Source organism: Aphelocoma coerulescens, chromosome 1 (assembly GCF_041296385.1).
Source record: "Aphelocoma coerulescens isolate FSJ_1873_10779 chromosome 1, UR_Acoe_1.0, whole genome shotgun sequence".
Classification (NCBI taxonomy): Eukaryota; Metazoa; Chordata; class Aves; order Passeriformes; family Corvidae; genus Aphelocoma; species Aphelocoma coerulescens.
The window spans coordinates 39,339,250-39,352,874 of NC_091013.1; the positions used below are offsets into that span (position 1 = coordinate 39,339,250).

The 13,625-nt window shown below is 36.4% G+C and overlaps 1 protein-coding gene across 2 annotated transcripts in view; it reads left to right on the forward strand.

Annotated features, from left to right (window-relative positions):
• NALCN (sodium leak channel, non-selective) overlaps positions 1-13,625 on the forward strand; it is a 229,631-nt gene that overhangs the window by 134,141 nt on the left and 81,865 nt on the right. For both annotated transcript variants that reach the window (XM_069007795.1, XM_069007806.1), the window contains exons 13-14: positions 2,544-2,681; positions 7,855-7,929. In XM_069007795.1, coding sequence (XP_068863896.1) covers positions 2,544-2,681; positions 7,855-7,929 — 213 coding nt within the window. The remainder of the gene's footprint in view (positions 1-2,543; positions 2,682-7,854; positions 7,930-13,625) is intronic.

Consider the following 13,625-nt stretch of genomic DNA (forward strand, 5'->3'; position numbering starts at 1 on the left):
TTCTAGTTCATGCTAGTCTTTGTCCTCTGTAGGACCTGTGTGTTCAAAAAAAAAGGCTGGGACTTTACATTTGGTCAAGATGTTTCTGGTGTAGAAATAAAAGTCTGATGTTTAACTTCTGTCTGAATGTGTGTGATTACTCATTTGGATGCCTTGATCTGCTCCATGTTCACCTTAGCTTCACTTCTTGTGAGTAATTTGGACTTGTAGGTTTAAGCATCTCTGGAAATTTGATTAGTGTGAGTTAAATCTGAAAAGCAACAGTAAAAATAACTCTCAAAATTCTTGGTCTTAACCTAGCAAAGTGTTTGGGCTTCTGTCTGCTTCAGAGTGCCCCAGAACACAGCAGCCATAAAAAACCAAGTCGGACTTTGGTGAGGGGCTTTTTTGTGAGTCAGCAGACAAATTAATTATAAAACCCTCAGCAGCTACATGTTTGTGAGCCCCATAACAGAGTAAAAATTCATAGTTCTTCCTCCAAACATAACCTAGCAGCAACATGATTCAATCTTTGCACTTTAAAATATGTATTCTTTAAATCAACAAAGGAGAAAAAGATTTACTGCTAGAATCCTTCTCTGTGGTCAATGGAAGAATGGACAGGCAGTATCAGTGGTCTTTTGATACTGTTTAGTCAACTTCCTTCCTGCTTCCAGCAAACTTTCTCCAAGGCAAGCCCTGGGTACAGGCATGGAAATTGTTCTCTCCAACTGGGCACTCCAAAAAGGCAGTGTCTTTTATGCAGTGCCTGTGTAACAAGATGCACCAGATTAGATTGTCCCTGCCTTACCCAGTCCTGTTACACCATCCTAGCATGCTTTGTACTTGCAGGCCCTCCTTTGAAATGTTAGGCAGATAGCCCTTGGTATACGCTTGATTTCATGATACAGAAATAGCATATAGCAAGTCATGCCACATCCTCCTTATTATTTCAGATAATTCAAACCAGCTTCTTGTCACCACATATTAATGATTGTTAGCCATAGGGATCTCACATGGGGCTGAAACCAAGTGCTGTATACATGAACATGGACAGTCTTCTTCTAGAGTAGATTTGCTTTCACTGCAGGTGAGAAGTCACAACCTGGAGTGGACTCCCTTAGGAGTGAGGGTATAATCTTAATGATTCTGTTTGCATTGGAAGAAACTGCTAAGAGAAATATTTTTTTTTGTTGTTTGAAAAACTCTATAAACTTGATAAAGAGCCCCAAGCAAAGTATTTTCCTGTGGTTTATAATAATAATAGAAACTTGAAGTCTCCCACCAGTTGTTTTTGCCAGCAGCTTTAAAAATGAATTAGACCCATTTCATTGTTTCCCAAGCACATAAGTTTGTATAGCTACGTGTTTTCAGCTTTTCCAGCACAGGTTTTAGCTTAGGGTAAATTGATGTGAAGGGCTGTCTAGATACTGTTTTCTCACGGGTTTGACAAGAAGAATCCTCTTCTCTGTGTGCCATTGCATTAATGCGTTAATCTGCTGCTTCTGGGCACACTGAGCACAGATCTAATATATCCTTGGAACTGTGTTAACATCTTGAATTCTAGGAATCTTATTAGCTGTAAGCTGCACTATTGATGTCTTCAGTTTCTAGCCCTTTTTTGTTATGCATAAACTTCAGTAAGATACCAACTTTGATCCTCACTGTCTGGGAAGAGAATGCTTTGGATGTCAGGCAAAAGCAAAAGAAACTTATACAATAGTTTGGCCTCATTGATACCATAGTCAAATTTCTGTTTCCTAGGCAGTGTGCATTCCTCAGTGTCTGTATAGGATGTACATCTTGCAGTTACGCATTGCTCACATTGAGTTCAATTCTAGTTGGTGCTGCAGGCTCCAGCTGGGATTTCAAAGGTATCTGGGTTCTAGGCTTATCTGCTGTCATATGTTCCTATGGCTAAATAAAGTTGTTTGAAACATTCCCATTATTTCCTATATTTTTGACATGTATACCTGGTCTCAAGGAATTTGAAAATGTTACAGGAGAAGTTCCACAAAAAATGTTATTTACAAAACATAGAGGAAAAAGTCTGATTGGCTGAATCAAGAGACCTTGCTGTGTGTTGGTTATTCTCGTCTGTGGAGTGCCTAAAACACTTGTGCTATCAAGATAACATAATTTATGGTCACATTTAATTGTAACGCTTTATTATAGGTATATTTGTAGAGAGGGAACATGGAAGAAAAAGCATAATCAAAAAATCACAATACAACATAACATTCAAAACAGTGATCCCTGATGCTCAGGTTATTTAGCCTATTTTTTCAGCCCTGAAGAAAACCAAAAAGTTCTTTGTATGGGCTAATGAAACTTGGACTATGTTACAAATTGCAGTTTACAGTTCTGTCAAAGACCAAGCTATTTATTTCTCCTTTAGCTCATGAATAGCCTTTCACTTGGCTTTAATAGTAAAACACATTTGTTAAGGTTTAAAAAAGCAAACCAAAACAGGTGTTCTGCTCTGTAAAATTAGTTTTAGGAATGTGTCAATAAAACCATATTAGTATAATTTGTTAATATGTTTGCAATTCTCTTTCTTGCAGGCATTCATGTCAATGTTTCAGATTCTCACACAGGAAGGATGGGTGGATGTCATGGATCAGACACTGAATGCTGTAGGACATATGTGGGCACCAGTAGTTGCTATATATTTTATACTGTATCATCTCTTTGCTACTCTGGTAAGTTTTCACTCGCAAATGTACTGTGCTTCATTTAATTTTGAATTATTCACATGCTCTTGTATTTCTTATTATTCTCAGCTAGTTAAAACTAATTGTGATGCTCATTTTTAGCATAGATGGCTTTTTTAGTTTGTGGATGTGCTAGAATAAATTTACCCTTCGGCCATGTGACATGAGGTGGTGGCCTTTGTTCTGCTGTGAGGTGTTGTTCTTCTTAGATCCAATATAATTGTTATCTGTCTTGTACCTTCGCAGCTCTAATGCATTCAGAGTTAAGTGATTTTATTTATCATGTAGAACTGGTCTCCTCAGCTTTCATTGCATTCTCTTTGCAACAGCAATTAAAGTGAGAAGTGTAAAACCTTAAGATACAAACTATTAACTAGTCATCCCTACTGTCCTGTTGCCTGATACAAAATCAATGCATGGAAATGTGATATACTATATGTGATATACTATATATGATATAGTATATCAATCAATAAATGATGAGAATTAATACAGCAGTTCCTGCATGTAAACAGAAATGTGGATTATATTAAAAAAACAAAAGCCAATGTTTCTTTCTGTATTCATTTCAAATGGAATTATTACCTTCTTTTATAGAGAAAATAGGAAGGAAAACATCTCTTTGGTTATCCTATATCAAGAATGGCTTGGTACTTCATTTGAATACCAACACAGAGAAAATACCACAATCAGGAAAATAACCATTTTATGCACCCTTAATTCACTCCTACTATTGCTCATTTTGTGTTTTCCATTCACTGCAGGTTTTGATGCCCTTACTCTTATTTTCACTTTCTTCATTCCATTTTCTTTCTTTGCTCAGATGTCTGCTTACGTAAGGTATTAACTGTATTTATACTATCTCCACCAGCTTGTATCTACTTCTTTTACTTCACAGTGTATTTCACTTCTAAAGACTGAATAATTGGACAACAATTGTGGGTGTAATGGATTCCTTCATATGGATTGAATACTTGACCACTTTATAAATGGCAATAAAGTGCATTTCATGCTCTTAGAGCTGCTTAATCACATTAAAGTATAAGCCAAAGAAATGTATGTATCAGAAGATACATAGGACATGTAATTTGCTCACAAGGGTCAGAAAGTACAACTTTTCATGCTGTAGTGGTCTTTAAAACTCCATGGGAATTGGGGTTATAAAGCAAAAGGGAAGTGAGATTTTGGTCATGGATTTGAAAGCAGTTACTTGTATTGTAAGAGAATCTTATTGATGTTTTTTTAATTCTTCATCAAGAACATTTTCTAATCAGGAATCCATTTTTACTTCTTAGATGAGTATTAAGCAATTCCATGAAGTAAAATTGTGTCAAGTGACCTATCTGCTAAAAATTCATATCTTAGTTGAGAAATAATTTAGCTGTAAAAACAATTTTAGTATTCTACTTTATGTTTTCTATTTTGAAAGAGTCATCTGGGACTTCCTATTTGTTTACTGAAAGCACTGATTTTGCTAGGAGCGAAGTCACTTTTCAGTACACCATCCTCAGTCCTTTGGCAGGGAATTTGCATTTAAATGCACAGTTCTTGCTTTGCTCCATAAGGGTACACTTTTCTTCTCATTCACCTATGCAAATTCCACATGAATGGAGAAACCCTGCAAAGATAACTTTGCAGAATTATCTGGGCTTACGAAATTGTTAGTTTCAGTTCTAAGATCTTCCTCAGACCTTGGAAGGGAAAACTGTGTAGGACACAATTGTCTGTAGGCAAAAGAAATTTGAAAGAAAATAACATGGAACTGGTTAGGGAGCATGAAAATGGTTGGGCTGATACTAAAACCAAAAAGAAGCATTCTAAGAATAAACAGCCATCAGTGAATAACAAAAATCAAATGAAGAAATTACTTTCATCAACCGGAAGAGGGGGGACAATTAGAATTGAGAATGATAATTGCAGGCATTTGGCATAGCAGACTGTAGAGACTTGGAAAGAAATTAATAGGTTTCACATTAGAGGGCAAAAGAAAACTAAAGCTCAAAAAAGACTCCCTCTCTTGGAAACAAGGACTGTCATTAGTTGAGATGGTGGCAGAGGAAGTTAACAAATAACAAGTTTGCATTTAACTTTTCTTTTGTGGTACTTTGGTTCTTGTTGGAAAAAATCAAAAAGGGAGTTAATGAAAGTCTTGTCAGGATACATATCAGTGCATGAATCAGCAAGACCATAAGGGGTGATATATTTTAATGAGTACTGTATGTCTTTTTAGTGTGGAACTGAACTTCTTTAACTGGTATGCTTTGAGCAGTGTGTACTGGAGTTTCATAGAATGAACAGGATATCCGAAGAAGGAAAACACCATACTGTAAAATCTTGACAGAATTATAGCAAAACTGTTCATTAGCAACTAGGGATCAAAGTAGTTTGTGTGTGACAACCCACCCTTAAGATGAAGGAGGTACCTAAGATTCCTTAATGCTTGTTGGTCAAAAGGAATGACAAAAGTCAGAGGGTCCACAATCAATCAGAAAGTTCCACTTGGCATGGAAATTAGTAGTTGACTGTAGTATATGACCTACTATATAAGCACAATGTGGTGGATTTTGCATAAAGAGGTAAGGTGAAAGGGAAGAGAGAGATTAAAGAGGTATGGATGAATTAAAGAAAGAAAGAGAGACAGAAGAAGAGAGAGAAAAAGAGATCACTAGTCCTGTTTCCAGCATTAATCCAGCTGGGGGAATGCTGAGCCTGGATTCGGCATCGATCCAGCAGCATCCATCTGGCTCATGAAATGTCCAGAATCCTGGGGGTGATTATCCAGCTAGTAAGTGTAAATCCAGCTGTGTCGGTACGGCCAGTGGGATGTATGTCCAGGGTACTGGAGGGTGCTGCCTGGGCTTGGGGGGGAACATTTTAATGGACAGGTTTCTCTCTTTTTATGCTAATTAATTATCATGCACAGTATGTTCAGGCCTTCTGGAAATGGGTTAGAGGGCTTTGGGGGTCTGTGGTGGTGTCAGTCCCACCCTACAGTCCATGCCCATGCCCATGCCGTGCCCATATCCATGTCAAGTCATCCTTGCGCTTGCACTGTACTGTGTTGTGTTTCAGCTGGTGGAAAAGTGCTGCCCTATCTCTGCCTCACCCCCATTCTCCATCTAAACCTTGTTCTTTCCTGTGGCATTTAATACCTATAGTTCTTGATTATTACCAACAGTTTTTGCCTGTCATTACTAAAAGTCTTTGGCTGGCTCCACAGCCATCCAAGTGTTTGAGACATACATCTTGTTCTGGGAATTGAGTGCTCAAAAGGATCTCACTTTCGACCACTGTTTATAGGATCATTATAGAGTGGGCTTTAGTCACAGTAATTTTCCATCCTGGCCACAACTTGAGTCACTAACTTTCTTTGAAGGTTCAACAATAGAAATATTACTCCTCTTGGGCTGTTTTGCAGTCAAGAAAAATATTTTTCCCAGGCTGTTCACTAAACATCAGGTGTGCGTTAGACACCTGTTAGTTCCCTGTTTAGGGAACAGTGTTTCTGATAAGCTCAAGAGGGGCTTAGTCCAAGTTCATTACGGCCGAGGCCTAATGAGCATTTCTCAGATCACAGTGTCGCTTGAGTGGCATGAGGGGGTGCACCACCACAGTCCATCCTGAAACTAAAGTCAGTTTCTCTGGGCCTCTACATTGTGCCAGGGATTATGTATTTTATCAGAATTCTGTCTTGCGTTGCTGTTCTGAATGCTGTCTTTGCTTCCACTGTTCGTAATAGTTGGATCACTGAAAATTATATGTTCTATTGTTTATGTGGCACATACAATTTGTCACTTTGAATAAGTGCAGGAAATTCTAAATATTGCTAAAGCCAGCTTCCTGTTAAAAGAACATTGTTTTTTCATAACTCTGACTCTTTTGAAAGTTATGGGCCAGAGTCCTTCCTATGTCTTCTGTACCTTTATAGTTCATGGAGGGAAAGAAAATCCTGCCTTGGAATAAGGTCCACACACTCAACTCAGATACAGTTTGAGTTCCAAACTCCTTCTCTGGTATATGAAGCCACTTAAATTTCATTTTCTACATAGATGGGGAATAAATTTCCAGTATGACAGGTAAACTTAGACTTCATTTAAAAGTAGTGGTGGAAGGATATGTTTGCTGTGGTTGTCACTCAGTGGTCCAAGACCACAGAAAAATTCTATGCCTGTACCTCTCTTAAAAAAAGTTAGGATACCTTCTGGTACCTCTCTGGTATATCAGAAATTGGTGCTTGCCTGTAGAAGCTCAGTGTGTTTGAGGATATTTGCATCAAACTTCAGAGACTAAAACCTTGGCAGTTGCTGAGAGCTGTTGACTTATGTAAATATACATATTTACTGCCTTAATATAGAAGTTTTCTGATTATGTATGCTGATATATCCTCTGTCGCCTACCATACTCTCCTAATTCTGTCTGCTTCTCAGCTATGTCAGTCACATTTTCAGCTTCTTTGGCCTCTGGTCAGTATCTGTACACAAGGAAAATGTAATAATCTGATACTGATACACACTTTTTTTTCTCTCCCTGGGATTCTTCCTCCTAGAAACAGATCTAAACAATATTTAATGTAGAGTAAATGGAGGTACATAATTTTCCTGTCCTGTGACATGAGTTTCCTATGCATGTGATGCATGCAAATAATGAAACAGCTTACTTTTCTTCCAAAGTGGAGTTAGCTACTTTTCACAGAGGCACTCTGAGCATAAAGGAAGTTCATAAAGTAAATGACTGTCAGGTGGCTAAAAAGTCACACCTTAATTGAAAACCACCTTAGCTTTACAAGATATTTTGGGATTTTGCTTTGCATTTATTTTTCTATTATTATTATTATTGTTGTTGTTATTTATGATTAATTTAATTTTCTCTTCATGTGTAGTACGTTTTAATGAGTATATTGTTAAACATATATAATGCATTGATCATCAAACCTAGAGTTGAGCATTTTTAAACTCATACTAATTGCATGGTAAGATAAAAAACAATTTACTACTTGCAAAATGGCTAGCAGATATGTAGTAGCAGGTGATATTAGTTAAACAGATGTGAAATCAAGAATCGTGTTTACATCATCAGGGCCATCATTTTTCCATGTTATTTAACAGTACTTCTTAAGAAAAATAAGATAAACTTTAACAAATCATTTACAATTGTTTTGTAGATTCTACTCAGCTTGTTTGTTGCTGTTATTTTGGACAACTTGGAACTTGATGAAGATCTAAAGAAACTTAAACAAGTAAGAACATATTTTTATTGTGCTTGAAAGTATTTTCAATAAGGCATTTTACTTTACTGGTATTTTTTGTGGCGAAAGATGGGAAACTCTTCATCACAATGAACAAAATAGTACATGTGGAAGTGAATAGCAGTATTTTGTTAGATAGTTTACTATTGCACAACCTTAAGGGAATATTAAGGTATCATAAAAGAGATGTAGAAATTTGATTTAGTATTCAATTACAGTCAAATTAGATACTCTTGTAATTTAAAAAAAAATTAAATCACAGCTAGGCCATCTTTTTGCTTTTAAACTAGTGAAAAATATCTCTGCCCATGGTTTGTGAGCACAGCACAGCTCCACTGCAGGGGAGGGTACCAGGAGAGGGTCCACAGTCAGGAAGCAGTAGAGCACACTCTAGTCAATGTGTTAGGGGAGGGCTAAAGATGCTTGGAGGAGTTAATTTGCTTGATTGATTCTCCTCATTTGAAGACCAAGAAGCCATTCTCTCATGCTTTAAACCCCAAATGCCAATCATATAAAAACAAATCTGAGAGTTCACGTTGGGCTTTCTGACCCTGTGCACATACCTCCAGAGAGGAAGGTATCCATAGCTTTTAAATAAATATATAGCAAAGTCATAAGTATTCCCCTATTTCATGCATGAAATAGCATGAGCTAATACGTGGGAACTTCTTCTGTAATATTTGGCTTATAGCCATCGTTTGTTGCTTTTGTTCTTGTTTTTGAATTATGTTCTTTCAGTCCTTGAAAAATAAGGACAGACAGCTGAGATATTTTACATTGAAGTTCTACATAACAATATTATGTACTTTTAATTTGTCTTTATAGAATTCAATGCAGAAATTAATACTGCTTTTGCTGTTGCAGTATTAAATATCTGCATGTATTACAAACTTGAAATAAATTAAAAGGACAAGTATTCTCTGTGACAATGAAACACAAATACTGGATTTCAGTTGATCAGTTTACATAAGTGAGAGATCTTAGAGATGATTTTGGGACACTCTTGAGTATGCAAACCGAGTAGGCCAAATCAAGGGCATTCATTTTTCTCTTTACCAGTCTCAAGAGGTAAAATGATCTGAAATGAAAAGGGCTCAGATGTATGGTAAGCAATGTCATATCATACTGATAATCTTACAGGAAATTTTTCATAGTGTCTGCATGAGTTAGGGGCACAAATCAATTTTCCAGACTGAAGAGCTTAAGGCATGAAATCCAGTGGCTTTTCTGTGAAACGTAGCGTCTTTGATTCATAAAGCACTTTAAAAGTCTACACCTTTGCTTATTAAATGGCAGCAGCAAGGCTTTGTGCTTCAGCCACCCGCTTTGGAAGTGGTGAACAAAAAGCAGTAACGAAAGGCCACCACTAGCGATGCTTGCCACATTTCAGTCTGAAATCTTGTTAGGAATTCTGTCTCTATGGTAGCAATAGAGTACACTTAACTAAAAGACATAAATACAATTTTAAAAACAATCTTTTAACTTCATAGCTTCGAGACTGCAGCAGCATAACTACATGAGAGTAGTACTGGGCCAGAATAAAACTGCTGCCCAGCCACCAGACCTTCTAGGTACCATGCCAATGACAGACTGTTTCCATGACCCAGGAGGGCATTTAACCAGAGCAGAGCACTTTGCCATTGGACATAGCATAATGGTATATGGATTCTACATGCATTATAATTCATATTATACACCATTCTGATGCATGAAAATGTCCAAGGTGGCTGACGCTAGTTCACTTGTACTTATGTTTTTGAAATGTTCTCTTGAACAGTGGTGTCTCTTCAAAGACTATTACTCAGTTATATTGAATGCATTCCCTTCTGGTATTTTATGCAAACGAATGTTATACAAAGTGTTGCATATTTTAAAAATGCCTAAGGGGAAAGGAGGTAAGGGGTCAGTTCCTGGAGTTTAGTGATATGAGATTACTGGAATGAATGTACAACTGATTTAGTGTCTAGAACAGAAAAGGTTTCCTGAGGGGTAAATGCAATGGTATCACAGGCTCAGTGGTGATGGTGACTGTGCTCTACTGTGCTGAAATATTGGTTGTCTTATCTCAGAAGATAAAGCAAAAAGAGTTTTTAATTGAATGATATTTTGAATTCTCAACTTAAAAATGGAGTTTAAGAAGAAGCAGGATTGTAGGGTAATTGTTATATTTTAATCAAGACCATTTCTATAAGGAAACAAATCTGTATTGCTGCACAGAAAATTTTTTGACATCTGTAATTAAAAGATGAATGGTGTTCCAAGGGAAGAGTCAAGTAATTCAAGCTGTTAATGTAAAAGACATTGATTGGTTGAAAATGATGAAATTGTAATGCTCACCATACTTGGGGATATATTTTTTTCCCTGCCTTTATGGGCTGTAAAGCTCAACTCCTAGGGAATTTTCAGATGATGAAATACTGAATTATTTTCTAGGCAGGAAGGAGAATATATTTGTGCCAGAAATTACACCTACCTAATAATCCCTTTTGAGCTGTGTTCTTCTTAATTATGACTTAATTTCTTTCCTGGAACTTGATAAGAAAAATTTTATTACTTATCTTTCACATTATTGGGAAAGGACTAATTAGTTAATATTTGCAAGGTACTCTAGAATATAAAATGATATGTAAACACTTGGTATTCATATTCCTTCAGTAAATGTATTTAAATAGTATAAATAAAAGCAAAAATGCATCAAATTACTAGGAGAGTCTAAGTGAGATTATAATAAAAATGTATTTAAGAGAAAGTAAACCTTTAGAATTAAATATGCCAGTGCAAATTTAGTTAAGGATATACATCATGATTTAGTTTTTAATTACACCATTGCATAATATTAATTCCAAAAGTCTGGCCTCAGTGCAAAGAGTAGATAGAGCTCATTTTAATAAACCACTAGTCCATTCATTGTACAGTGTGTGATCCTGTGCATTATTTATTGCACAGTATTCAGGCTTTGCTACAAAGACAAAACTATTAATCTCCTTTCTATCTTTTTTATGGTACCCCTCATAAGTATGTAGAACAAACATAGAACGTGTGAAAGATTAATTTAAGTGATTTACTTAGCAGCACAGGCACACATAAGGATAGAATCTGCTTTTCCAAGACACCATTCTGCTGGTTTAAGAACAGAATCATTCTGTGTATCCTTACAGCTCTATTCATTTGCAGTACATCTCTCACCCTCTGCCACATTGCATCCTCTCATCTATGTCTGCGGTCATAGCTCAAGTGAAAAGGGTTTGTACTATAGCCCATAGTCACCATCTATCTGTGCAATAAACTTGACCCTCTGCAGCAATCCAGACTGACCCTAACACACTACTTAGTCTCCAGGTATGACATTGATCCTGCTCATCTTCCCATGGGGCCCTTTTCTCTGGCGTTTGGTACATCAGTTATGCAGATGATACCAAACTTAGGCACAAGAAATCTATCAACTATGATCCTGACTTCCTTCTCATTTAGGCCTGTCTTCTCTGCACTCTCCCTAAACTATTGCCCCAAAGTTAAGAAGAAACTGAGAGGATTTCTTTGATGTCTTTTGCCTTTTGTGATTAAGTGTTAACTTTCTTTTTAGAATTCATCACTCTTAGCAGATTTTGAAGTATGACTTTCTTTTGCAGCAGCTGTTTTAATTTTTCCCATTATGTTTTCCACATATTTACTGATTCCATTGTTACATATTTCTATCAATTTGCCTACATATGAAGTCAGACTGATTACGTTCCCACTTCTCATACTCTACCCTGAATCCCTTTTTTAAAGTTTGTCACATTTGCCACTTTCCTCTCACTCCAGAGTTTATTTAGGTGACAAATTATCTACCACTGCTGCATGTCAGCCTTGTTATATCCGAGATCCTTTACAAGTCTTGAGTGCTATCAGGTGTTGGAGAGTAACAAATTGACCTTGTCAGTTATCTTCCAAAAGCTTTTCTCCTGACCTTTTTGAAGAAGATCAGTCTTTGGCACAGTTTATGGCCTTCTTTGACCTTGTCTGTGGCCAACACTGTTTATTTTAATTTCTTGTTTTGGTTTTATTTTTCAGAACACACTCAATTAATAGTCTGTTGCTCTTTTAGACATCCTGCTTTGTTTATGTCCTTAAAAGCTTTCTTGTTAGATTTTATTTCATTAAAATTAGTCCCTCAAAGTCCTTCATGATCTGCCATTATTTTTATACAAAAAAAGCTAGAATTTAAGTTGGGATTTTTTTTTTCCTCTATTCTTTGCTTAGCATATGGCTTTCTTTTCTGAAACAAATCCATTTACTTTCAAGTCTTCTTTGCACTCCATTTGACATTGCTGGTGTTGTTGACCTTCTTGGAGTTTTTCTGTAGGTGGTGGATGTATTCTGTGCAGGATATTTAGGATATTTAAAGCTACTCCATATACCCCCCCTTCCCAGTTTCTGTCAATTGTCCATTCCTTTAAACTTCTTTTCAAAAGCTTTATGATTTTAAGTAATTAATTTTTTAATTTAAATTCAGTGTGATAGATGGATTTGACCTTCTACTTGTAAAGTAAAATCTGAATTTAAGAGCATTTTTATCACTGTTACATAATAGCTTTTTTGATATTTATGCCATGAGATAGACCTTGCTCAGTACTAAACCATGAAGTACCTTTTCACTTAGGTGTTCTCTGGCTATATTAGTCAGCAAGGAATTACTTATGAGTAAAAAGTTAATGTCTTTCTTCTGCCATTTTCTAAACATACATGAGGGTAAACAAAGGCTTCCCAATGTTATTACTTCTTGTCTTTAGGCCTTGAATACTATTTTGCATTTTGAAATTACTTTATAATCCTCATTTAAACATGTGTGGAATATTTCTTGCATTTCAGGACACAGTTTCAAGGCACGTGGATTCTGTGCTGTTTGTATATGCATTTACCTTATTCACTGCATTGACTGTAGAATTTCTGTAACATATAGCACCAGTCTTTCACTGGTGCCATGAACTCTCCATCTGGATAATATGTTGCCTGTTCTGCATAGTCCGGTTCTGTAGGATCCTACTGCCTGTTACTGCTACCAAGTTTCTGAGATGTGTTTTGTCACAACATTGTAGAGTTTTAAATGACAGAAATTCTAATTCAACCATGGGGGGTTTTAAAGTTTTATTATTAATATAAAAGCCTGTATGTGTATTATTCTTGTCTAGTTTTATGTCCTCTCCTTAATATGGCTTTATTTTTTTATGTTTTTCTATTTCCTATCAGAATTTTATAAACTTTTAGATTCTCATAGCTTTGTTCTGTATGGGGAAACTCGTGTTTGCCTTGTTGACTACTCCATTCTGGGCTTACTCTGCTTTTTTAGTACCTGCTCCTTTAACAGCCTTTGCAGTCAGTGAAGTTCCTTAAAAATGTTATGAAGGTTTAAACACCTGGGTAGAATTCATCTCACTTCACCAGTATATTATAATGTTGTATATGCAGTTTGAAATATTCATGTAGATTTCCTTCTCTAGTCACTGAAGAGTAGCAGATACTTTTGGAGGACAATTTTGAGACACACACTTTTTTAATTGGGCAGCTACAAGAAAACTTGAAGCCAGCCATAAGATTATCCTCAAGCCACCCTCACTGTATGAACTATCTTTCCTTCATCTGTAGCATAGTCTGTAGCTTACAGCAGTGACACCTGTATGGCACTGCTTCTCAAGCATATAACCCAG